The sequence below is a fragment of the Mustela erminea genome, chromosome 5, assembly GCF_009829155.1.
Source record: "Mustela erminea isolate mMusErm1 chromosome 5, mMusErm1.Pri, whole genome shotgun sequence".
In the NCBI taxonomy this organism is placed as follows: domain Eukaryota; kingdom Metazoa; phylum Chordata; class Mammalia; order Carnivora; family Mustelidae; genus Mustela; species Mustela erminea.
This window is the reverse complement of record NC_045618.1, coordinates 75,653,057-75,676,905: the sequence shown is the minus strand read 5'-3', so window position 1 is coordinate 75,676,905 and position 23,849 is coordinate 75,653,057. Positions and strand designations below refer to the sequence as shown.

At 53.2% G+C, this 23,849-nt stretch overlaps 4 protein-coding genes across 9 annotated transcripts; 2 read left to right on the top strand and 2 right to left on the bottom strand.

Moving 5' to 3' along the window:
* Positions 1–336: 336 nt before the first annotated feature.
* On the bottom strand, positions 337–1,895 carry LTB4R2 (leukotriene B4 receptor 2). The gene is made up of 2 exons (XM_032343944.1): positions 1,787–1,895; positions 337–1,435 (listed from the first exon to the last, which is right to left on the bottom strand). The coding sequence occupies exon 2, from the start codon at positions 1,423–1,425 to the stop codon at positions 349–351; it is 1,077 nt and encodes a 358-aa protein (XP_032199835.1). The 5' UTR covers positions 1,426–1,435; positions 1,787–1,895; the 3' UTR covers positions 337–348.
* CIDEB (cell death inducing DFFA like effector b) lies at positions 798–5,920 on the top strand. Of its 2 annotated transcripts, none has more exons than XM_032343943.1 (5): positions 798–882; positions 3,621–3,765; positions 4,616–4,765; positions 5,001–5,191; positions 5,346–5,920. In XM_032343943.1, exons 2-5 carry the CDS (start codon positions 3,634–3,636, stop codon positions 5,482–5,484), a joined length of 612 nt encoding a protein of 203 aa, XP_032199834.1. In that variant the 5' UTR covers positions 798–882; positions 3,621–3,633; the 3' UTR covers positions 5,485–5,920. The 2 variants fall into 2 exon arrangements, with proteins under 2 accessions (XP_032199834.1, XP_032199832.1); XM_032343941.1 differs by lacking the exon at positions 798–882 and adding an exon at positions 1,455–3,292.
* On the bottom strand, positions 5,903–11,475 carry NOP9 (NOP9 nucleolar protein). 2 transcript variants are annotated; one of them, XM_032343936.1, is made up of 10 exons: positions 11,090–11,475; positions 10,414–10,872; positions 9,368–9,478; positions 8,987–9,128; positions 8,702–8,894; positions 7,704–7,844; positions 7,220–7,345; positions 6,827–7,063; positions 6,520–6,625; positions 5,903–6,181 (listed from the first exon to the last, which is right to left on the bottom strand). In XM_032343936.1, exons 1-10 carry the CDS (start codon positions 11,334–11,336, stop codon positions 6,024–6,026), a joined length of 1,920 nt encoding a protein of 639 aa, XP_032199827.1. In that variant the 5' UTR covers positions 11,337–11,475; the 3' UTR covers positions 5,903–6,023. The 2 variants fall into 2 exon arrangements, with proteins under 2 accessions (XP_032199827.1, XP_032199829.1); XM_032343938.1 differs by lacking the exon at positions 6,827–7,063.
* A 42-nt stretch (positions 11,476–11,517) lies between these two features.
* Positions 11,518–18,080, top strand: DHRS1 (dehydrogenase/reductase 1). 4 transcript variants are annotated; one of them, XM_032343945.1, is made up of 9 exons: positions 11,520–11,752; positions 12,221–12,394; positions 13,909–14,052; positions 14,207–14,286; positions 15,647–15,779; positions 16,097–16,243; positions 16,765–16,834; positions 17,361–17,459; positions 17,626–18,080. In XM_032343945.1, the coding sequence occupies exons 2-9, from the start codon at positions 12,245–12,247 to the stop codon at positions 17,760–17,762; spliced, it is 960 nt and encodes a 319-aa protein (XP_032199836.1). In that variant the 5' UTR covers positions 11,520–11,752; positions 12,221–12,244; the 3' UTR covers positions 17,763–18,080. The 4 variants fall into 4 exon arrangements, with proteins under 4 accessions (XP_032199839.1, XP_032199836.1, XP_032199838.1 ...); XM_032343947.1 differs by having other exon boundaries at positions 11,521–11,752; positions 17,379–17,459; XM_032343946.1 differs by lacking the exon at positions 11,520–11,752 and adding an exon at positions 11,857–11,956.
* The last annotated feature ends 5,769 nt before the right edge of the window (positions 18,081–23,849 follow it).

Genomic DNA, 23,849 nt, shown 5'->3' with positions numbered 1-23,849 from the left:
CTTGGGCTGACCCAGCAGAGAACCAGGTGGCTTGGGTACAAGTCAGGCATGATGAACCACCAGTGGGGGCATGCTTACACCATCACGTGATGCCCCCCCCCCTTTATTTCACAGTAGCTTTTGGCAGCAAGTCAGCAGCTTTGGCACAGAGGCCCAGGACAACCTGCAAGCAGGCAACACCATCACCACTTGCAGTCACTCTGTTTGGAGGGAGCTGGGCCTGTCCAGAAAGATCCAAACTGTGGCCAGAGAAGGGTCCCCAAACCCTCCAGAGTGGTTCCTTGAGTTCTGGGGGAGGGGTGATGGAAGGGGACAGGGAAGAGGCAGGCCAGGTCATGGGCTTTGGTATCAAGGATCCCATCCCTGACTGTCCCTTTCCACTCTGTCCCAGGGGTCTCCATCGCCCCGGCCCTGCTCCACCACTTTAAGCCGAGGGGTAGCTCGGAGCTCCATGGTCCCCTCCCTAGAGTGGCCGCCCCCTCGAGCCTCTCCCGAGCCCTCAAAGAGCCGCGTGAGGAAGCGGGGGCCGGCCCGGGGCAGCAGATCGCCGGCGGTGAAGACGTAGAGCACAGGGTTGATGCTGGAACTGAAGAAGGCCAGAGCGGTAGTCCCGGCTCGCGCCGCCTGGCCCGCCCCGCCCAGTCTCGCAAGGGCCCCTCCGGGCGGAGCCAGCGCGGCCGCCACCTGCAGGAGGTTGACGGCGTGGTAGGGGGCCCACAGCAAGCCGAAGGCGAGCACTATGGCCCCTACCAGCCGGCCCACCCGAGTCCCATGCCGCCCAGCGCCCCAGCGGGCGCCCCGCAGCCGCGCCAGCGTCAGGCCGTAGCAACCGAGCACCAGCCCGAAGGGGAGCACGAAGGCCGTGAGCGTCTCCAGGCTCAGGTGGGCGGCGGCATGGGCCGGCGACGGGTGGCACAGCTGGCACACGCGGTCTCCCCACAGGTGGCGGTAGACGGCGGCCGGCGCGGCGAGCAGCAGCGCGGCCAGCCAGACGGCCAGGAGCAGGCGGCGGGCCAGGGCTGGGCTGCGCAGCCGGGGCGCCAGGAACGGCCGGGTGACGGCCAGGCAGCGTTGCAGGCTGAGCAGGCTGGTGAGCAGCACGCTGGCGTACATGCTGAGCGCGCACGCGTAGTACACGGCCTTGCAGCCCGCCTGGCCCAGCGGCCACGCCTGGCCCGCCAGGAAGGCCACGAAGAGAGGCGTGAGCAGCAGCACCGCGCCGTCGGCCAGCGCCAGGTGCAGCACGAGCGTGGCCGCCAGCGGTCGCCCCCGTGCGGGCCGCCAGCCCACCAAGCTCCACACGACGAAGCCGTTGCCGGGCAGCCCCAGCAGCGCCGCCAGCAGCAGGAGGGCCGTGCCCGTGACCCTCGAGGCCTTCCAGCTCAGCAGCGTCTCATTCCCTGGGGGTCGGTAGCAGGCCAGCATTGTTCCACGCCTGGGGGGGGTGGGCACGGAAAGGGCCATAGAAGGCATTGAGGGGGTGGGGCAAAGGCCCCTTCTGCCAGGGGAGAAGGGACTGTGTCTCCCCCGCCCTCCCTGTCTTCCGTCTAGGAGCCTTGACTTTACTTCCTGGTGGACCCTAGGCCCAGCTCAAACACTGCTTCTTGGAACCCAAATCCCTGCTGTCAGTCTGCTGACCACCCCCCACCTCCCAGTCTGATTCCCCGGCTCTCACTACCTCCACCTCCACCCTTGTAGCTGGGCCCTTCTTTGCCCAGCCCCATTCCTTCTACCTCAGCGAAGGTGAGTGGTGGGAAGTCCCAAGTGCATGAGCAGATCGACTTACCCAGTCGGGAGCTAGTAGGATCCTGGGCACATGAGGAGCCTGGGGAAGCTGAAAGGCACAGCCACAGTGGGTGATGTGCCTGCTCCTGTCCGACGCCTGTCAGGTTTGCCCTGTGAGATGAGAATGGGGAGGGACAAGGTGGAGCTCTTCTCCGGCCTCTCACTGGGGCCCCTCCGGCACTCTCCTCTTTCCCATCACTAACACGTCCAGGCGTGTGAGAGTCCGCCTCCCTAGGAAACAGGATAAGCTGCAGGGTACAGATTAAGTTCCCAGATCATGTAGGTGAGTAGGGACACTGATGAGTCCTGAGTTGGGGTCCTGCCTCTGCATTCATTCCTCCCCCACTTCTGGCCCCAGTTTTCCCAGTCCTGCTGCCCGCCTGTTACATGCTCTCAGCCTTCCCGGGCCTGCACTTAGCAGAAAAGGTGACCCAGATTACTCATTCCCCTGGCTGCTCTGTCTTGGCCCATTTCCAGACTTCTGATCCTGCTGAGCCCTCGTTTTTCCTCAGTTTCCTACCTACTCCTCTCATCTCTAACCTCAGGCCCTGCTCCTGTCCTCCCCCAGGCCGCACCGGGGTCTCTCACTGGGCTATCAGTGACAACTTCCAGTCATGGTGCTGAGTTCTGGAGGACTCATGGAGGGGCTTATAACCTCCTTGAGGAATTACAACATACAACCTCCAAGACACCCTGCTACCAGGTTCCACCAGGATACAAGCTAGGAAGAAAAGAAATGGTGCATTGGTAGAACCATGCCGACAAGAAACTTCTCTGGGTGAAGAGGTCAGGCAAAGCCTGGAAATGCAGAAAATTCAGGCGGACCTGGTACACTGATAAAAATGGAAGTAAGGCGGAAGATACCTGCCCAGTCAACAGCTGGAACTGGGGGCTCCCAAGGAGCCAGGACACCAGTGCCCAAGCCCTGCCCACCATCCCACCCTCGGCCGGGCCTCCCTTTTCCAACAAAGCTGCAGTTTGTGGCTCTCACAGTAGGTGGCAGCAAGTCCAGCACAAATCACAGAACACCACTGAGGGCTGGGAGCCAGACAATCCCTAGAAATTCTCTCCATAGAAAGAAAAAGACCAGAGATCATTTCCTGTCCTCTTACATCATTCCCATTTATCCTCAGCACACGCTGCCAACACACACACACACACACACACACACACACACACACACACACACAAGCTTCAGTGACTTTTGCAGGCAACTCTGGGCCTCAATCCCTCCTCCACGAGGAACGCCAGGAACGTCCTTCTTTTCTCCCTCCCCTTTCCCTCCCCTAGACTTTGCCCTTATTACTGGCCTAGCAGGGGAGGCCAGAGTCCGGGGTGACTCATCCTCCATCTCACTGGGGCTGAGATCTAACAGAAAACACCACCACTTCAGCCCCAGCACAGCAAAGAACCACGGAGCCCAGAAGTCACTGGGAGAGGCAACACTCCTGCTCCTTCCCTCCACCATGGAGTACCTTTCAGCCCTGAACCCCAGCGGCCTGCTCAGGTAATTTCTAACCCTCCTCTCTACCCTCCAATTCTGAGGATAGTGCTTGGCAACCAAATTCCATACAGCCCCTAGGAGACTCAGAGACTCATGTACCCCTTCCCGTCTCCCCTCCCCACCACTTTCCACAGCGGGCTTGTCCAGCTATGGAACCACCACTCACCACCCCCACTCCATGGTCTCTCCCTCTCTCCCTAGGCTGCTCTGATCTCCAAACCTAGATCCCTCCGTAACTGGTGTTGGCCACCAGTCCTTTCTGGCTCTCTCCCACCCCCAATCATCCCCACTGCAGAACTCCTCGTTCTAGACCTTTCTTCCCAACTACCAGGTCGGTATCCAGTATGGGCTCTGAGTTCGGCCGGAAAGTCTGGACTTCAGCTTCACCACCCCAGCGACCTTTCCGAGTCTGTGATCACAAGCGGACCACGCGGAAAGGTCTAACAGCTGCCACCCGCCAGGAGCTGCTAGACAAGGTAAGTGAGCCAAATCCCGAAGTTTCTATTGCAGCGGCAGCCAGAGGGCTAGAGAAGAGTAAGAACTTGGAGTGAGCAGAAAGGCTGCCCCTCCCTCTGAGGACTAAAAGGGGGTGGGGGGAGAGGGTCAGCCCAATGACCAATGCTGTACTTGGATCAATTCATTTCTTTTCCAGGGGGTAGAGGAAGAAGTAGAAAGGGAGGGCATTCAGAAATCAGTGTGGAGTGATTTGTATGACAAATCACTGATTTGTGATTCCGGGACTGGCTGGTTTGCTAATGTCAAACTGTAGGAAGTTGTTCAATCTATCAAAACTTCAGTTTCTTCATCTACAAAAAGGAAATAAGGATACACCTTCCTTCTAGAGAGTTACTGAAAGGAGTCAAAGAGGACAATGTATGTAAAGTGCTACATAGATGTGTGACACTAAGACTCAAAAAGGTTAAAGGTCATTATTATTGAAAACAGCTCTGGAGGGCTCTCTGAGGGGTTCGGGACAGTGAGGTAGGACACTGGAGATAAGACCGAAGGATGGACCTCAACAGAAGCAAGCGAGCTTTCTCAATTCCAAGCCAGTAGGAATGGCTCAGAGGGGAGGAGCAGGAGAAGACAATGGCGTGGAGAATGACATAGGAACAATTAGGAAAAGAAGTCAACCCTTAGTGAGGGCCCACCAGCAACACCGAGAACACTGAGCGTGGGAGACATTTGAAGGGATAGCAGTTTTCCTGGAAGTAGAGTTGGCATATCAGCCAGTATCTAGGACCAACCAATGGATGCAGGGTCACTGGAGGGGGAAGGGCATGACTAAGCTCTGCCCTTTCCCTCCTGCTTCCGGTGGCCGGGCAGGCATTGGAGGCCCTGCTCCTGAGCGGGATGCTAACACTGGTGCTGGAGGAGGATGGGACCGCTGTGGAGAGTGAAGACTTCTTCCAGCTTTTAGAGGATGACACATGCCTGATGGTGCTGGAGTGTGGGCAGAACTGGAGCCCCAGCAGGGTGAGAAGCCCACAGTGGGGCTGTTGTTGGCCACCAGTCCTTTCTGGCTCTCTCCTAGCTTCTCTAGCCCAACCATGATCTTGGGCAGAGGCACTGGGAGAGGCAAGGAGTTTGCCAACGACCCCTTATAGGGGACAAACAGTCCAGGCAAGGGTGGGTCTGACCCAGTGCTGCTGGGGCATAGTGGTGGCTCCCTGTGTGGGGGGTGCATTGCACTGATGGAGGTGCCCTACAGAGTGGGATGCGGTCATATGGCCTGGGCCGGGAGAAGCCCAAGCACAGCAAGGACATCGCCCGCATCACCTTCGACGTATACAAGCAAAACCCTCGAGACCTCTTTGGCAGCCTCAATATCAAAGCCACATTCTATGGGCTCTACTCCATGAGCTGTGACTTTCAAGGACTCGGCCCAAAGAAAGTACTCAGGTCAGAGACCAACAGGTCAAGTCTCCCCATCCCCCTACAGTTGCAGCCCCCTAATTCCTTCTGCACTCACCTACCCCATTAGCTCTCCCTCGTGGAAAACCCCCTCAATGGCCTCCTCCCACCCATCTGACTCCATCTTGTCTCTGCCCTTCAGGGAGCTCCTCCGTTGGACCTCTGCACTGCTGCAAGGCCTGGGCCATATGTTGCTGGGAATTGCCTCCAGCCTCCGCCATGTAGTAGAAGGGACAGAGCAGTGGCACTGGCAGCGGCAGGGTCGCCTCCATCCCTATTGAGAAGAGGCTCTGAGCTTTCTACCCCTAGACTCGTTCCAAGAGACACACTGTGAGGACTGTGACAGCATTGGCTTTGGAGATGTGAGGACAGTGCAGATGAGATGACTCACCTGATTTCCCCGCTGTCTTCTAAGCCCATTGTTATGGCATACCATTGTTAAGGCCTTCCAGTCCTAGCCTATACCCTGTCCTGAAGAATGCTCTTTCCTTCCTAGCCATCTTTCAGGCCTCCCACTTACCCTGAAGGACCAAAGGCCCATCGGCATGCATTTCGATTCCACCCTGATCATTGCTACATCTCGATTCTTTGCACCTCCTCCTGCCCCTCAGCTTCCCAATGCACTGAATTCAGCTCTCTCTGCCTCTGAGACCTTGATTTCTTTATACCCTTCTTTCCCAAATAACAAAACAGTTCCAATAAAAATATAAAAAAGTATTTATTATAAAGGCTTTTGACTCCAACTTAAACTACAAAGGGGACAGGACAGATATGCCCTTTACCACTCCCCCATTACCACTCAGTCCGATATCCAAAGGCCTCAGTCTTCAAGTATTGAGTTCAAAGCCCGCCTCCGCTTGGCCACTGCCCCCTGCTGCTGTTCCCAAGCCTCTCGGCGCTTCAGGAAAGTAGTCAGGGCTACATTTCGAGCCACATGGTGGCCAAAAGGGTCTCTCATCAGCTCCTGGTTCCGCTCACCTGCAAATGGAACCACTCGTGTTCAGTATCGTCATGCCATCACCCACCATGTTCAAAGGGACTCTCCCTGAGTGAAGGCCCCTCCACGTTTCCTAGGCCCTGGGATGGTCTCAGGATAACTAATATCTCACTCTCTAAAGAGAAGCCAGGGGAGGCATGGGTGCACAGGGCTGCATAATCAACAGAGGAGAAGGGGAGGAGAGCAAACTGCTAAGAACTCATGGCCATCATCACCCTTTAGAAATAAAGTCTTTGCTAAATTTAAGTCCCTTCTCTAGCTACCCAGCTATCTTTAGTAAGAAAGTTTGGAAGGGTCAGAGAAAGGGGCCAGTACTCACCCAGCTCAGTAGCAATTTCCTTCCGGGCTCCCAAAGCTGCTCCACTCCAGATGGCATCTAGTACACGGCTGCCATGGCGACTACAGGCCAGAGCCACATATTGTCCCTGCAGTGAGACAAGCAAGGTAGGTCCCCTTAGGGCAGTCCACAAAGGTGTGCTGGGGAGGGCAAGGGGGAAGTGAAGTTTCCGAAGTCTACAGGTAGAGTCAAGAGAATCTGAGAACTACATATTCTCTCTCTGACTCTGAAGGACAGTACTGGGGCAAGCTCATGTTCTCATAAATGGATGCTGGTGGGGGCACAGAACCTTTAGGGTCTTCAGCACACGGCGGCGCTGCTTGCGCGTCACAGAGGGGCTGCTCAAGACAGCATCGAGCACGTGTGAGCCAGCAGGGCTCTGGGCTAGAGTCAGAAGCTGTGGTCCCGTCAAGGCACACAGACTTTGAAGTATGATACCAGGACTAGAGAAATGCAACAGATGCTGGAGCAGGAGGGACCCCAGGACTGTCACGTCCCCCAGGGCCCTGGCTGTGGCCACGTCCACCTGGAAGGACAGAGAGAGGGCATTAGGAGACAGCCACTGAACTGCCATCTCTGCCTGGATGAAGCCAGAGACCTCACCACCCTCACCACAAGGGTGAAGGACTTTTTAAACCCTGGCCCCCAGTTAGTCACTGGCTTGGCCCCGCTCCTACCTCACCTGGTGCTCTGCAGGCACCGCCCCCTCCTCCTCCAGCAGTCCATAGTACACCTCATAAGCCATCAGAGTGGCGAAGAGAGGCACACAGGCCACTTGCCGGGAAGAGGGCTCTGCACAGTGGAAGGCCTAGAGGGGAAGACAAAACATGATGAATCTGAGAACAACTCCATCCCTAGGCCCGACTCTGTAGACAGGGGAAAGCATTCAAGAGACGTAGGAGTGTAAACTGTGGGAGAGGGCAGGATCTCATCTGCCTTGCTGTATCCCCAGCCTCTATGCACATGGCAAGGCTGAACAAACATTTAGTCCTTAAGTTGCTTAGTCCTAGGAGACAATTTTCATGCCATGGCTATGAGATGGGTTTGGCTTCATTTTGCTCCATATCTGTGAACTCCTCGGGAATGAGACCTTCTGAGACCAGCGATACAACCACCAAAGATAAGAATTTGAATGGAGGGCATAAACAGGTGGGGAGTAACATCACCTCCAGCAACAGCTGCAGGACCTGGGCTTGGTGGGCCCCAACTCTGCGGCAGGCCCCCACAAGGGCAATGACCACCCCTGGGTGACCTTGAGCCAGCACAGCTTCCAGGACAGGGCTCAGCTCCTCAAACACAGGTGACAGCTGAGGAGAGACACAGAAAGAAGAATATTTGGCATTTTGTACCAGTGGACTAAGTTATTCAGAGAAATCCTATTGAAAACTAAAAACATTAGATAAACATTGCCAATAGCAGCGTTTTGGTTTGGTCACACAAAGTCCAGGACCAGGGTGCAGTCTTCGAGGTACCCCCTCACTTGGGGGGAGCAGGGTACTTTAAATAGCCACCCTCTCAAGATAAGAGAATAGTGGAATTAAATATGCCCTTCTGGGCGCCTGGGTGGCTCAGTGGGTTAAGCCGCTGCCTTCGGCTCAGGTCATGATCTCAGGGTCCTGGGATCGAGTCCCGCATCGGGCTCTCTGCTCAGCAGGGAGCCTGCTTCCCTCTCTCTCTCTCTGCCTGCCTCTCCGACTACTTGTGATTTCTCTCTGTCAAATAAATAAATAAAATCTTTAAAAAAAAAAATAAAAAAAAAATAAATATGCCCTTCTTATTCCAACTCCCAACCCATGAGGTCACAGGCAAGCATGCATTGGTGTTAAGCAGCAAAAGCAAAAAGAAGCTGTGGCCACAGCTCCAGCACTCATACAGATCTGTCGCTAAGTAGCCAGGGTCTGAATGGACCATGGAACCTCAAGCTGCAAATCTGGATTAAGCCAGTCTCCTGCCAGGCACCTGAGAAGCTAACGCAAATCCTTTCTGGGAAGAAGGTACGTTTGTCCTAAGCTCTGAGAAAACCCCAGGAATAAACTTTCCAAGGGAACGGCCAGCACACAGTCAGAGACACCGAGGTAGGCACACGATAAAATAAAGCCCAATGAACAAGAACTAGCAGAAACAACAGGGTACAGAAAGAGATCCAGCCCCATTCTCAACTCACCAGCTCAGGGGTAGTAACAGCATCCAGTAAACGCTGCAAAGGGAAGTTGGCAATTGGGTGTGCAGCCAGGGCCTGTAGCTGCCCTTGGAAGTGATCTTCAAAGAGGCTCTGGAGCCTCAGGGGCTCCAATACCAGCAGGACCTGCTCCAGGAGTCTGGAGCTTGTCTGATCCCGCAGAAATAGCAGCAGGGGGCTAGGGACAAGGAGAAGGTGATCAGGCAGCCTTACTCTACTTCACCTAAAATACCCGCGTGACTCCATTCACTTCACACAGTCTGAGCATACCTGCCATCTGCTGAGGGGTTGCGGCTACTCAGATAGCTGATCACAGCACTGCAGACATGAGCACAAAACTGGGGCAGTTTGCGGTGTAAGACTTGTAAGGCCACTTGAAGGCAGAAGCTGGAGATCTTGTCAGTGATAAATACTATGGAGAGAGCAGAAATAATCAAAACAGCTCTTCCAAAATCCAGACAACGTGTACAATCTCAAACCTCAAGCAGTAAGGTACCAGGGACTATGGACATAAAGGCTCTATACAAAGTCTGCAATATAAACCAGATCAGATTCGAAGAGAAATATGACTGATCTAAGTTAGGGCTTTGCATGATGACAATCACCTCCAGAAAAATGGGTCCTAGACCCTCCTTCTCTTAGCCTCCTTACCAGCAATGTCCTTCAGAAAGCAAGAGCTCAGGTCCTGAAGGCAATTCAAGAAAGTTTCAGGGACCTCAAAATCAGTTGGCTTACATTCCCGAGCCGGGGCCCTTTGTGCATCTGAAAGAAGAACAAAAACCTATGCAGTTCTGGGATCAAAAAGGACCAACAGGAGGGAGAATGAGTCCATAGATGATCAAAGATTCGGCTTGGAGATGCAGCATATGTATGAATCTGTCTTCTCATCTGGATGACTGAACTGAGACCATGTTTCTGTTTTAATTTTTCTAAATTTCAACCAGCTCTCCAGTGGTCCACAAAAGATAGGCCAAATTCTCAATCAGGAATTCAAGCTGTTCAGAAATCAGGCCTCCTTTAAACTCTAACCTTATTTCCCAGAGTTTTTTAAAATGTAGGGCACTGCCTATGACTGCATCATGAAATCACTTTAGTGGATCTTAACCAGGTCTTTTTCAATGGAACAGAACAAAATAAAATAAAACAGAGAAGGGGCGCCTGGGTGGTTCAGTCATTAAGTGTCTGCCTGCCTTCAACTCAGGTCATGATCCCAGGTTCCTAGGACTGAGCCATGCAATGGGCTCCCTGGTTGGCGGGAAGCCTGCTTCTCCCTCTCCCTCTGACCCTGCTCGTGTTCCCTCTCTTGCTGCGTCTCTATCAAATAAATAAATAAAACCAGAGGAAAAATATCAATTAATAATATTGTTTCTCAAAGTTCTGGTTTGAGTCCAGTATCTATATACATACACATAGGCAGTTCGGTGATGTTTTTAAAAAAAATTACATAAGTTGTGGTTAAAAAGAAATTGACATCCATTGCCCGAATGAATTACCCCATTCCACTAGCTGTCCCTCAAACACACAGATGCAGCCTCACCTCTGGGCCTTTGTTCACACTAATTTTTGGTTTGTTAAGCTTTGTTCTCATTTCTCTGCTAATTCTTCAAAGTCATGAGGAATTACTCCTCTGCTTACTCTCTCCTTTTGGACTTCCTAAACTCTCCTCTAGGTCCACTCTCCTCTCTTGTAATACTTACCAGGTGACTGAGAGCCACGGTGTCTGGTTCTCTCAGACTCCAGAAGAGTCCCTCCCAACACCTGCAGCAGAGTTCTAACCACGAAGCTGGCATGTATGTCTCCACAGTAAAAAGGAAAATCATCACACACTTCAGAGGCTAGTCCCAAAACCAGCTCCTCCAGGGTCTCCAAGGGACCATCCTTGCCATTCTCCTCCTCCTCCAAGTCCTCCTCCTCCTCCTGTGCCGGGCTCCCCAGCAATCGAGGCAGCTGCAGCAAAGCACTCTGCAATACATGCACCCCGCATCGATGACAAGCCACAGAGCGCAAGCTGGAGCGCAAAGCAGCCCAGACTCGACAGAGCGGTTTCAGGGGACTGAATCCCAACAGTTCCTGCATAATCTCACTGCCAGTCCTGTTTGTGGCCAAGGCTAGGGCCTGAGCCTCCACTTCCTTCAAAACATTGTGCACCATCAGTTCTGGATAGACAAGAAAAGAAATATTTTAGAGACTGAGAGGAAAAGAGTTTATGTTCCATCAGTTAACCGAGTGAGGGAGAGAGGGGGGAGCGCTAAAGAGGGTATGGGAGGTGAGACTAAGTCCCTTCGCCCTGGGGACCCATGAAAATTTCCCTTCCAGTTCTGGAATTTATGCCCAACGAATCCCTCCTAGTCCCACCCTGCGGTTGCTCCCCACCTCGTTCTTCTCCGGTCTCGGGAGCTTCTTTCAGCGCGGACAGCGCCCGGCGGAAATACCCGAGAGCTTCGGAACTCAGGTGAGAGTGCGCATCGAGTGCCGGCTCCGAGCTCCCGTCCGGAGGCGAACAGGATGGCCGCTGGCGGCCTGGTCGGGGGCGCCCCGACCCCTTGGCCCCGCGCCCTCGTTTGCCACCTGCTGGGAACCGGCGCCCCGCCTTGTTGGGGGAGCGCGGACCCAGCCCCATGGCTGCTAAAGCCAGTGTCCGTCCGCCAAAGCTTTCCCAGCGGAAAAGGGGCCCTCAAGCAGCCAGGCGCGTGCAGGCACTGGAGCGCACGGAGTTTAGAAACGCGGTCGCGCTCAGGGAGCCGCGTATACGTCATAGTCCCGCGACAGCCCCTTCCCCGGCGGCAGTGGGCGTGCTCCCAGGTCGCCCCGCCTCCGTTCGTCCAGCCCTGTCCCTCCTGAGAATCAGCCCAGACCCACCCTCTCCTCCACGCCCCCAGCTGATACTCGACCGGAACGCAAACTGGCTCCCCAGCCTCATACTGTGACTCGGTTTCAGTCACCCCTTCCTACCTCCGCGGCTGGAACTGAAGTTCTCGAAGACCAAGGACTCTGCGAGCCAGACGGCGCCGAGACTCCAAGACCGCACCAGTACAGGTAAGGAGTGCGAGCTCCCACTACTTAGGACTCAGGGTCCCTGGGCTTTGCGCTTACCCCGGGCCTGGAAGCCGCGCCTCCATGCTAGGCCTGACAGGGCCAGGCCAGAGCCCAGAGCTCCTGATAGCCCAGCAGCCTGCGTGGACCCGCAGTGAGGGGCAGCTGCGCCAGAACCTCACCTTGTCAGCTACTTTCAGAGTCCCGGTAGGTGTCTAGCCCTGGACAGTCCTACTCAGCCCCTGGGGTCATATAGTGCCTTGACGGCTCCTAGCCAGCGGCAAAGGCCAACTCGTTCACCTCCCAGAAAGGACTAACAGTCTTGCCCTGTAGCCTGCACTGTTGTCCCGCTCTGAAACTTCTCTCTGCTCAAAGGATTCTAACCTTGCCTCTCCCTCCTACCACTATCAGGATCACCCTTGCGCATTCACAGTTTGCAGGCCTCCCTAGAACAAGTCTTCGCTTCCACAGATTTCCCCCTTTTGCTTCTGAGTCATGGCAGCTCCTATGAAAGGCCAAGTGTGCGTGGTGACCGGTGCTTCCAGGGGTATTGGCCGTGGCATCGCCTTGCAACTCTGCCAAGCAGGTGCCACAGTTTACATCACTGGCCGCCATATGGACACCCTACGGGCCACTGCTGAGGAGGTGGGTGCTTCCCCTGGGACCACAGGAGCAGAAACCACTGAGGAAGCCCTTCCCATTAATCACTCTGTCCACTAATCCCTTACCTGAAGCCATAATATTCCTCAACACAGTGTCAATATTTATTCAAATTAGAATAAATAAAGCTGATAAATAACTTCAGATCAGGTCAAAGTTTGCCACTGAGTTTTATGAAGAAACTTTCTGTTTAAGACCTTTAGGAATTGCAACTGAAGGGTTGTGGACCTGTGGTTTCCTTTATTTTAGGCAAGACTTTTTTTTTTTTTTTTAAGATTTTATTTATTTATTTGACAGAGAGAAATCACAAGCAGGCAGAGAGGCAGGCAGAGAGAGAGAGAGGAGGAAGCAGGCTCCCTGCTGAGCAGGGAGCCCGATGTGGGACTCGATCCCAGGACCCTGAGATCATGACCTGAGCCGAAGGCAGCGGCTTAACCCACTGAGCCACCCAGGCGCCCCTGTTTTAGGCAAGACTTTATTGAGCTGTGCACTTTCACTTGACTTTTCTACTGGATTTCGGTTAAGTAAATATTTGGTTTGCCAGACATTGCGTGAAGCACTGAGGTTAACCAAGACTAGTGAGATGTCACTTCTACTTTTAAAAGATAAGGCCTTAGCAGGAAATCAGAGGCACAGAATGCTCTGGGAGCTTGGGCGAGCAGTTAGGAAGCAAAGAGGTAAGAGGGTGGGACCCAGAGCATGGATCAGGAGAATAGGATTGATCTTGAATAAGGTGTTTTTCTTCCTGTGAAGTTGGAGGATTGGGACACATTTATGGAAGGTAAGATAGAACGGAAGGTAGAAATAGTTCATAGCTGAGAGTTTTGGTTTTTCAGTTGCTAGGTGGGAGCACTGGTGAGGTGACTGTCAGAGAGGGGGGACTGAGTAGGGGTTGCAAGTGAGTGGTGAAGGGTGGGAGCTCAGAGCAGGAGAGATGGGAATGACTGAGAAGAAGGAAAAAGAGAAATACTCCGGGGCACCTGAGTGGCTCAGTGGGTTAAGCCTCTGCCTTTGGCTCAGGTTGTGATCCCAGGGTCCTGGGATTGAGCCCCACATTGGGCTCTCTGCTCAGCAGGGAACCTGCTTCCCGCCCCCTGCTTCTCTGCCTACTTGTGATCTCTCTCTGTCAAATAAATAAATAAATAAAATCTTTAAAAAGAGAGAGAGAAATACTCCTTTCTCAGGAGCAGCCCCCCTGCCTTATTTGTGCCTTGCCTTCCTCTAGCAGAGTACAATGCCTTGCCGGTGGTAGGCCTCAGTAAATGTAGATTTTAAACCTGAAATCCCAGTACTTTGGGGTCTGTAGGAAAAGGACCTAGCATTCCTGAAGCTCCTCAAACAGACACCAGAGGGCGATATTGCTCATTGTCTTCCCTCAGTGCTAGCTTTGATTCCTCCTCTTGCCCTCTCTGTCCCCCAAGCTGGGAGTTGAAGAGAGTTGCCTCATGTCACACATTCATGTGCAACTATAAACTCATATCCCCTCTGTCCCTCACCAGGCACAATCTCGAGGGGGCCAGTGTGTTCCTGTGGTGTGTGATTCAAGCCAGGAGAGTGAAGTGCAAAGCTTGTTTGAGCAAGTCGATCGGGAACAGCAAGGGCGTCTGGACGTGCTGGTCAACAACGCCTATGCCGGAGTCCCAGTACTCTTTAAACTTAGATTCCAGCTCCACATTCCTAACCTCCCCCTCTGACCCTGGAATGCTCATTCCCACTCACCGTCCCTTTCATTATCCAGCCCCTCATGCTTTCCTGCCTTCAGATTGTCCAACTCACCACATCTCCTGTGCCTTCCAGGCACTTATGAAGAACATTAAGAAGCCATTCTGGGAAGCCCCTGCCTCCATCTGGGATGATATCAACAATGTTGGACTCAGGTGAGTGTTCCCTTTCTCCCGCCACAAGGGCTGTGTGCCTGGACCTCTCCCTATGTGCCCTCTCCTTGTCCTTCTGACCTCCCCATCTCTTCTCCTTGTCCCACTCATTTTATACCCCTGGAGGATTTCCATCCAGGTGGCTCTGTACCTGGGAACATTGAGTTTTACCTTGTTTCTGTCAGTAATTTCATCTGAACTTCTCTTGGCCTCTCTCCTGCCTTATTCTGCACATCCAAATGCATGGCCCAGAAGGGAGCCTCCTTTCCTCAGTCAGGCACACAACCTGTAGTTGATCTTGACAAAAATGCTTATAGGAAGAAGTTCTTTTGTTTTAGATCAAGAGACAGTCATTGAGAGTGAGTGCCTGCTGTTTTAGCCTCCATATCTTCACTCCAGATCCACAGGCAGGGGCACTCTCACGTCAAAGTTACACATACTTCTGGCATGGGAGCAAGATGAAACACAGCAAGCAGAGTTCCCCTAGCGTGATACACCAGTTGTGTCTCTTTTTTTAGTATTGGAACGATGGTGCCCTTTTGGAAACTGCTCTCCGTGGGCGTGATCAGCCACCTGTGGGAGTAACTAAGAGATTATCTGAAAATCTGTGACTAAGGCATTTAGGAACATTCACAGCTACTAGTGGCAATCCCAGGGAAGCAGGATTAGAATCCAGTTGTGATTTCCAAGGTAGAAGAAAGATGATGAGGACAGGGAGGGGTGGTCAGCTAAGAGGCAAGAAAAGAAAACCCAAAGACTGGTACTGGCAATGCCTGCATGCTTAGCCCTCCAAAGGGAAAGGCCCTCCACACTCTCATCTTTTTTGAGTCAGGGTTATGAGCCTATAAGGCAGAGAGGTCCAGACCTTGGCCCCTGAGCCCTGATGAATTTTCCAAAATAAAGGCCATTTGGTGAGCTTCTTGAAGCCCAGCAACATGTCCTCACCACCCCCACACACACATTCATGTACACATTGATCGTGCCTTTCCTTTGTATTATCTTACATTGGGCTTTCCTTTTGAAACTATAATTCTCTCTTTTTGTTTCCACTTGGAGGGACCTGTTTTCCATGCAAATGAAATGTTTTTCTGGTTACCAAGTATGTGTGCACTGGGTTTTCCCTACATAGAAAAGTAGAAAACTAAGTTTTTTCTCTACACTCATCCATTGGTGGTTCGTTTTACCAGTGTTCGTCTCAGAAAGTGGCCTCTAGCCCCCGATTCCCCAGGTCCGTGGCTGCCCGATGTGGCCTTCTGTCAGCTGTCATAGCCACTAGAGGGCAGAGGAAGCTGCCAGGGCTACTGCAGCCAGGCCAGGGGTGGACATCATTTATTCCTTCTCCTTCCTTGCCCCCCCCCCCCAGAGGCCACTACTTGTGCTCGGTGTACGGAGCGCGGCTCATGGTTCCAGCTGGCCGGGGGCTCATCGTGGTCATCTCCTCCCTTGGGGGGCTACAGTATCTCTTCAATGTCCCCTATGGCGTGGGCAAAGCTGCGGTGAGGATCCAATACACGGGGATTAGGGAAGCCTCGGACTGTGACGGTACCTCTAGCTCAGGAGCTACAAGTCCCAGTGGTCAGAGTAGTAAGGCCGACTGGCCCTCTCCTCCACCCCATGCCCCTCCATAGACAGCTCCTCTGCCCGGGCTCCTCCTACGTGGCCAGAATAGGCAGCACACTGGGGAGGTAGATAGCTGAGACAGGGCTCTGGGAAGGGTAAGGGGGCTGGGCGTCCCCAGCAGAAGCAGGGAAGGCAGGGGAGGAAGGGGATGTAGCCCCATGCCCTGGCTCTTACCCTGCCTTCTGTCCTACAGTGCGACAGGCTGGCTACGGACTGTGCCCGGGAGCTGCGGCGCCATGGGGTCAGCTACGTGTCTCTGTGGCCAGGGTTGGTGCAGACAGAACTAGTGAAGGAGGTCGTGATGAAAAACGATGATACTGATGACCCCCTGTTGAAGGAGGTAGGCAAGGGGAGGGCGAGGGAGGCAGAGGAGGCAGAGGACTCAGCCTCTCCATCCCCAGTGATAAGACAGTAACACCAACAGCCAATCTCCTGGTGCCTACTGTGGCAGGAGCAGGGCTGAGCACTGGACACACGTTATGCCCTTTCATCCTGTAAGGGAGATACTATCTCCATTTTCCAGATGGCAAAACCAAAATGTTAGAAACTTGCTCAAGGTCGTGCATACCATAAGTGGAAAGGCTTCGTGCCCTGAAGCCCATGCTCTTGACCCCTGCACTGAACTAGCCTAGGTGGTCCAGACGTAGTTGGCATCCCAAGATGCTTTCACTTAGGAGAGGCAGTGGGTCCAGGCTTCACCTGGATGTAGGGAAGAGTTGCTCCAGCACCTTCCGGGATTCTGAGTCCTGCAGGTGCAGTGATGAGGGCCTGTGTCTCCTGGAATAGGAGCTGAAAGTGGGGAAGAAATGTGGGCAGTTCTCTTGGAGATTAGCCCTTTCCTTCTCTGCCCCTGTGTTTCAGCTCAGATCTAATTTCTCCTCCGCGGAGACCACCGAAATGAGTGGCAAATGTGTGGTGGCTCTGGCAACAGGTAAAGAGGTTGGGGCAGGTGGTAACAAGGAGGGGGCTGGAGATGGGACACTCATGAGGCTCAGTCGGTTAAGTGCCTGCCTTCAGCTCTGGTTGTGATCCCAGGGTCCTGGGATTGAGCCAGCATCGGGCTCCCTGCTCAGGGGGAAACTGTTTCTCCCTCTCCTTCTGTGTGCTCTCTCTCTCTTTCTCTCTCTCTCAAATAAACCTAGAAGAAAGGAAGGAAGGAAGGGAGGAGGGCAGGCCTGGAGAATCTGCAGGGAGCTGGTATCCAGTCCTGAGTCCTGGCTCAGGAGGTGGTAGAGGAACAGGCCCTTCTTTTCTCTGGCTTCTGGAGACCCAAAACAGCCCAGTCTGAGGTTTTGGGAACCTCAGAAACTGGCTTACAGGAAGTGTAGCCAGGAGCCAGAGGTCTAAGAACCTTCCTAGGAACCGAAACAATTCTGGGCACCTCAGCCTGTTTCAGTGGTGCCCTGTCCCATTGGGCCCAAACCTTGTCACACTGCGTCACTTCCATGCCTCCTCAGCTGTATCTGTGCTCACAGATCCGAATATCCTGAGCCTGAGTGGGAAGGTGCTGCCATCTTGTGACCTTGCACGACGCTACAGCCTTCAGGATGTGGATGGTAAGAGCTCAGGCCTCCCATCCTCTGTTGCCTGCTCACTCCTCCTCCCACACTCTCTTCCAGTTCCTTCTTCCCTCACATCCCACTCAGGGTTTCAGCCAAGGCGGAGGTGTCTAAGGAGTGGGAAATGAGGATCTAACCCTCCTCTTCTTCCTGTGGTCCACAGGCCGCCCCGTACAAGACTATTTGTCTTTGAGGTCCGTCCTCTCCCATGGCTCCAGCCTGGGCTGGCTGGCCTCCTACTTGCCGGGCTTCCTCCGTATGCCTAAATGGATTATGACCCTCTACGCTAGCAAGTTCTAAACCTCCTGGCCTGACGTCATAACTCTGCTCTCCCTCGGCTACGCGGTAGGGCCTCTTGGTGTAACAAGGCAGCCCCTCCTGCCTACCTCATACCCTTGCTAGGGAGAGAAGGCCTCCTCTGTGTGTCTTGCGTGAACCCTGGGGACTTTATGGATCCTCCTTTATGCCTTAATTTTACCTGCTCCTACATATTACTTCTTGCCTTAGTATTGGAAAACACTCTGGGGACTAATAAGTCTCATTTCTTGGGGTGCCTGGATGGCTCATGGGTTAAGCCTCTGCCTTCAGCTCAGGTCATGATCTCAGGGTCCTGGAATCAAGCCCCACATAGGGCTCTCTGCTCAGCAGTCTCTCTCTGCCTGCCTCTCTGCCTACTTGTGATTGATCTCTCTCTCTCTCTCTGTGTCAAATAAATAAATAAAATCTTAAAAAAAAAAAAGTCTCATTTCTCTTTCAGCAAGTTTTGACTATTGATTGTGTGCTCAGCAAAGTGTTAAGAGCTTGAGAGAAAAACTCCAAGGTCCTTTGCCAGGACAAAGCCCCTTTCCTCCAGATGTGTTCCTGCTCTTTCCTGTAGAGCTGCCCATCTCAGGCCACAAGGCCTGTTTCCACGCCTCCCTGGGGAACAGGGTCCCTTTGCAACCAGAAGCAGGCACATCCCTGTCTTGCAGTCCTTTCCCACCCCCACAGTCCACCATCTCCTCAGGGATGCCCGCTGCCTTCTAGCTGGGTCTGATCTCAGGGCGCCAAGGGCAGATTCCTTGGTTTTATGATTTCCTGGTATTTGGGGGGAAAGTACTGTCCATATTGTAGCGAGAGGCGAAGGAAGAGCTGCAGACACTTTCCTCTCGGGATAATACTACCCGAATTGCTTCCCGAGGAATTGGCAGCAAGAGGCCTGTAGCGCTGCCTGGCCTGCTCTGAGAGCTGTCCCAGCCTGAGGCAAGGCCACCTGGGGTGTGTGGCCAAGGGGAGCCCTGGGCCACTGTGAGGGAGCCTGCCTAGCAACAGCCTAGATGGCCATCAACGTAATGGGACGGCCACTGTCCATCAGAGGCACAAAGACCATGTCTCCTCTTTGCAAAAGGCAGAGTGAGAGCTAAGGCTTCTCAAAGCTGCCATAGCCTGAGCAGAAACTGGGCTTCCTGTGGCTTCTGGGGACAGCACTGCTTACCCACCGCTTTTCGTGCCAGCAATGTGCGCGAGGGCAGCTCCCTGGCTCATGAGCACTGACTGTGCTCTTCTACCTCTGCAGTTCATGGTGACTTCAACATCTGAGGCTTGACTTTAGCCTCAGCGATGGTATGCATGCCACAAAAACCAAGAAAAGCTACTAATCAGGACTTTTATTTATTTATTTATTTATTTATTTATTTATTTATAGCGGGCTTAGCATGTGATTGGAGCCATATACCTAAATCCACTTTTTGGCCAAACGCCCCATGTAGATCGCAGTGATCAGATGTCCTCAGCACTGTCTCGCCCCATCTCACTCACCCCCTCTCAGTTCCTGTTATTTCCTAAGGTTGGCGAGGGGCAGAAGCATTGCCTATATGCTACAATACCAATAAGGACCTCTCAACCTGCAGCCTTCCACAGCCGTCATTAGAACAAATCCTTGCGTGATGGCATTGCTGCCTAAAGGCCACAAGGAAGATTTGGAAGAATGTGGGTTTCAGATTCATGCAAATCTACATAAAAATTTTGGCTCCAACACTTTGAGAATGAAATGAAGTAACATGTATAAAACCCCAGGCGATATGCAGCCTTCGAAGCTGTCAGTTCCTTCTCCTGACAAATATTTAAGAATATGCCCTGTACCAGTCACCATTCTCGGCTTTTGGAACACAAAACACAAGACAAACCAGGCCCTGGCCCACAGAGGGTTTACACTTCAGCCCTGGAAGAACTTGGAAGCCATCTTGACTTTCCGCTGATGAGGAAGGGTGTGAACTGAGGCCCCCAGGGTCCACAGGACATGGAGAGAGACCTCAGTACTGGTATCCCAAGAAACCAGAGGGGCAGTGTTCTTCCCAGCACCCCACGTTGCTTCCCTCAAACAAGGTCAGTCACTCTTCAGAACAAGCAATAGAGTAACAGCTCAGAGGGAATGAAACATGGACAGTGAGTTTTGATTGGAGGTGGAAGAGAATCAAGATCTGAGAAGCCCAATAGCAGAGTCACAGGACTTTGGTCCAGGGGATCGATTCCAAAATTCATCCCCAAAAAATGTATGTTTATGCCTACACACAGCACCATGTCAGGCCCGAGGAAGACTAGTTAACGTTTGTGAGATGGGTGCCATAGCCAAGTTTACACAGAGTACTCTGAGAATACAGGTGGGAGCAACTAGCTTCATTAGAGAACTGGTCAAAGACTTAAAAAATAGGGAGAGAGGAGGAGTGGGAAGGTTTAATTATTTCTAATTAAGAAAGGGCAGGGGCACCTGGGTGGCTCAGTGGGTTAGGCCTCTACTTTCGGCTCAGGTCATGATCCCAGGGTCCTGGGATCGAGCCCTGTGGTGGGTTCTCTGCTCAGCGGGGAGCCTGCTTCCCCCTCTCTCTCTCTCTGCCTGCCTCTCTGCTTGTTGTGATCTCTCACTCTTTGTCAAATAAATAAATAAAATCTTAAAAAAATAATAAAGGGCACATCCTGAGGCACAAAAGGGGTCCTTTTCCCTCCTAGTTTTCCTCATTACCGAGTTAAGCACAAGCAGCTTCCAATTCCTCTGGTCTTCCGGCACACAAGCCCAGGCAGGCCCTGGACCCCTTGACCTTGCTGCAAGCAAGCCGGCCCACTTCTAAGCTCCCTGAGGCACCTCAGCACAGAGGGCTGTGGCATCCACCCTGAGAAGGTCCAGCCTGTGTCTGTCCTTCGCTCCTGCTCGGGGCGGGTTCTGTCTCTGCAGCTCAGCGTGAGCTCAGCGTGGGCCAGGTCGGCCTGGTCAAACAGGAAGCCCCAGGGCTCTGTGAATGGTCCCTGGGCAGGGGCACCCATGGTTGAGTGTGGGGTGGGGTGGCCAGCCGAGGCGTGTGTCAGGGAGGGATCAGGACAGACCAAGATGAGCAAGGGTGCCCCTGGATGCCTGGAGGTAGAAACTGAGATGGAGATGAGGTTTTGCAGGGAAAGGCAGGGATGAGAATGCTGTGACACACCCAGGAAAGTGAAACCCAAAAGGAGCAAGAATTGTATGCGACCCGGGAGGCAGCCTGGCTACCCTGACCCCTCCTGCTTCTTTGAGTCCCCACCCTGGGTCTCCTCATGGTTGTCTAATTGTCTCATGATGATAACTGAAAGCACATCGAGAGCCAGACCTTTGTTTCCTGAGGCCTTTCTTCACCCATCCACCTTTCCATGCCCAGGGCTGGGCACGGAGGAAGCTGCCACCGATGTCAGCTGACTGGGAGACAGAAGGGCAGGGGGAATATTCAGCACCGGGGCCAGGAAAAGGGCAGGGGAGGATGGGCTGTGGGGCCAGGAGGAAGGATGAGAGGCCTGAGAGGGCATAGGCAGAAGGGTCCAGAAAGAGGGGCTTTGTGGAGAGGTGGACCAACCGAGGTGGTGAAGACCAGGGGACAGATGGGATGGGGGGAGGCGATAGCAAAGTGACTTCTGAGGTCACTATGGGGACTGTGCCCAGGGATGGGAAGATCAAGTTGTAGGAGGGGCCTCCGAAAAGATCTCAGAGGAAGTCAAGACCTCTGAGGACTGTGGATGGGTAGGAACCAGAATGAGAAAGGAAAAAAGATAGGCCTGGGCTCAACCACCTCATCTTGATTTGCTCACTGGGCTTGGGCTCATGTGGGGCCCTCATGTGGGCTTTTCTTTACCTTTGCCTGGATCTCCCCGCTCACAACACCCAAAGTGGACTTCAGGAACTTATAGGAAATCCTCCTCTGTGACCTGTCCTGAAATTTAGAATCTACACGCTTTGGTCCAGTTCTTGCTCTTCTCGGTCTGTCCTGATCCCTCCCTGACACACGCCTTGGCTGGCCACCCCACCCCACACTCAACCATGGGTGCCCCTGCCCAGGGACCATTCACAGAGCCCTGGGGCTTCCTGTTTGACCAGGCCGACCTGGCCCACGCTGAGCTCACGCTGAGCTGCAGAGACAGAACCCGCCCCGAGCAGGAGCGAAGGACAGACACAGGCTGGACCTTCTCAGGGTGGATGCCACAGCCCTCTGTGCTGAGGTGCCTCAGGGAGCTTAGAAGTGGGCCGGCTTGCTTGCAGCAAGGTCAAGGGGTCCAGGGCCTGCCTGGGCTTGTGTGCCGGAAGACCAGAGGAACTGGAAGCTGCTGGTGCTTAACTCGGTAATAAGAGAAACTAGGAGGGGAAAGAACCCCTTTCTAGGCCCTTGGAAATGGAGGAGCCTGTGAGATATGCTAGGAAAGAGGCAGAGGAAGGATAAAGGGTCAGCTTGGTGTAATCTCTGTTAGCAGGTACAGACACATATGCACCTGTTCTCCAGCGAGCAGATCTTGGCTCCCCACTCCTTGCAGAGGTGGTTCCAGAAGAAATAAACAAAGCCTGAACTCCACAAACAGACAATGCCTGGCATCCCCAGAGGGGCTCGTACAGGAGGGAACAAAGGTGACTCGGCGTTGGACTACGACCTCACTTGAACACAGCTGAGCCAGCCAGAGACTTGTATTATGGTAAAAGCTGAGGGAATTAGTATCTATCGAGCACCTGCAATGACCTGAGCAGTCCTCCGAGGTCTTACTTAATCTTTTCACATCAGCCACATGAGGTAAGTACTCTCTTACAGCTCTGAAAACTGAGGCTCAGAAAAGTTGAAGTCCTTGTCCAAGCTGCAAGTCTTTACAGCAAGAGTCTAGCTTCAACTGTAAGGGCCTACTTAGCCAGAGCAAGCCATTTTGTTGTTTATGCAGTGAACTTAGATTGAACCTACCCCTTCCCCCAAGAGGAAAACGCTTAGAAACAGAACTGGAGAAATACGGCCAAATAGCCCCAATAACGGAGCACAGATACCAGGACATGTCAGGCTGGGCAAAAATAACGGAGTCCAGATACAGGGATGTGTCCGGCCAGGTGGAAATGTCCAATCAGTGAAAGCACACGTATTACCTCCCTACCCGCCAAGGATGTGTTCGGCCAGGTGGAGATGTCCAATCAAAGCGCACGTATTACCTGCCAGAAAGTGTGAGCCCCCGCCTTTTGGATGCCAGACAAAGGCGCCAATTCTAGCCAAGGTCATAGGCTGAATTAGATGACTATCATGGGGTAGAATGTAATTCAGTTGGCCACCTGTGTGTGGCCAGGCTCAACCACATGGCCTTTACTCTATAAAAGTTAGTCTGTGAGGCTGGGAGGGGTCGCCTCTTTGCAAGAGACGGCCCTGGCCGGTCAGTTTGATTCTCGATGCTTGGCGAGAAATAAAGCCCTGCTTAACTTTCGCTTTGTATCAGTCTCATCCTTTTGTCTACGGACCCTTTCACAATGTGTGACTCCAGAGCATGGGTTCTTTGCCAAGCACCCTCCTGCCTCTGCTGATTGGTTTTGGAGGAACGGGGTTGTTTGGTTTTGGTTTGGGAGGATCTTGGGGTTGGCAATTGGGCAGGATGGTGAAAAGTGTTCCCAAGGTCATTCAACCCAAGGGTGCCCTGGCCAAATTCAGACTTGCTCTTCCCTCAACTTGACCACACTCCCTTCTGTGGCTTTGCTCCAGCTATTCTGTTTCCTGAGGTGCCACCCCCTCCCAACCCCAGTCCCATTTCTACTTGCCAGAATTGTTCTCACAAGACCCATCTCAACGTCCTAGAAGCTTTTGTCTCCTTCCATTGCTCCTGTACCCTTTCTGGGGAACCTCTGACATTCGCTTGGCTCTTGACTAGTATGGGAGCCATAGATGTCCTCCTCACCTTATCCCCTAGTTAAGGTTGACAAGCCCCCCAGGTCAGAGGTTAGGCCTTGGACCTTCCCCCTTACACACACAAGCGAGCGCGCGCACACACACACACACACTCCCCACATTCACAGAAACTTTAAATCCTGCAGACAGAAGAGCACAGTGCCTGGAGTATCCATACTACTCAGAGCGTGGCTGGGCTCCCAAGCCCAAT

Coding starts and splice junctions, on each gene's coding strand:
- LTB4R2 (XM_032343944.1), bottom strand. CDS start 1,425: ATGCTGGCCTGCTACCGACCCCCAGGGAATGAGACGCTGCTGAGCTGG.
- CIDEB (XM_032343941.1), top strand. CDS start 2,628: ATGGAAGTAAGGCGGAAGATACCTGCCCAGTCAACAGCTGGAACTGGG. Junction 3,766..4,615: donor GCCAGGAGCTGCTAGACAAG/GTAAGTGAGCCA, acceptor GTGGCCGGGCAG/GCATTGGAGGCCCTGCTCCT. Junction 5,192..5,345: donor GGCCCAAAGAAAGTACTCAG/GTCAGAGACCAA, acceptor TCTGCCCTTCAG/GGAGCTCCTCCGTTGGACCT.
- NOP9 (XM_032343936.1), bottom strand. CDS start 11,336: ATGGGGCTGGGTCCGCGCTCCCCCAACAAGGCGGGGCGCCGGTTCCCA. Junction 8,895..8,986: donor AACCCCTCAGCAGATGGCAG/GTATGCTCAGAC, acceptor CCTTGTCCCTAG/CCCCCTGCTGCTATTTCTGC. Junction 7,064..7,219: donor CGGTGCCTGCAGAGCACCAG/GTGAGGTAGGAG, acceptor CTGTCCTTCCAG/GTGGACGTGGCCACAGCCAG.
- DHRS1 (XM_032343945.1), top strand. CDS start 12,245: ATGGCAGCTCCTATGAAAGGCCAAGTGTGCGTGGTGACCGGTGCTTCC. Junction 14,053..14,206: donor ACGCCTATGCCGGAGTCCCA/GTACTCTTTAAA, acceptor TGTGCCTTCCAG/GCACTTATGAAGAACATTAA. Junction 16,835..17,360: donor TGTGGTGGCTCTGGCAACAG/GTAAAGAGGTTG, acceptor ATGCCTCCTCAG/CTGTATCTGTGCTCACAGAT.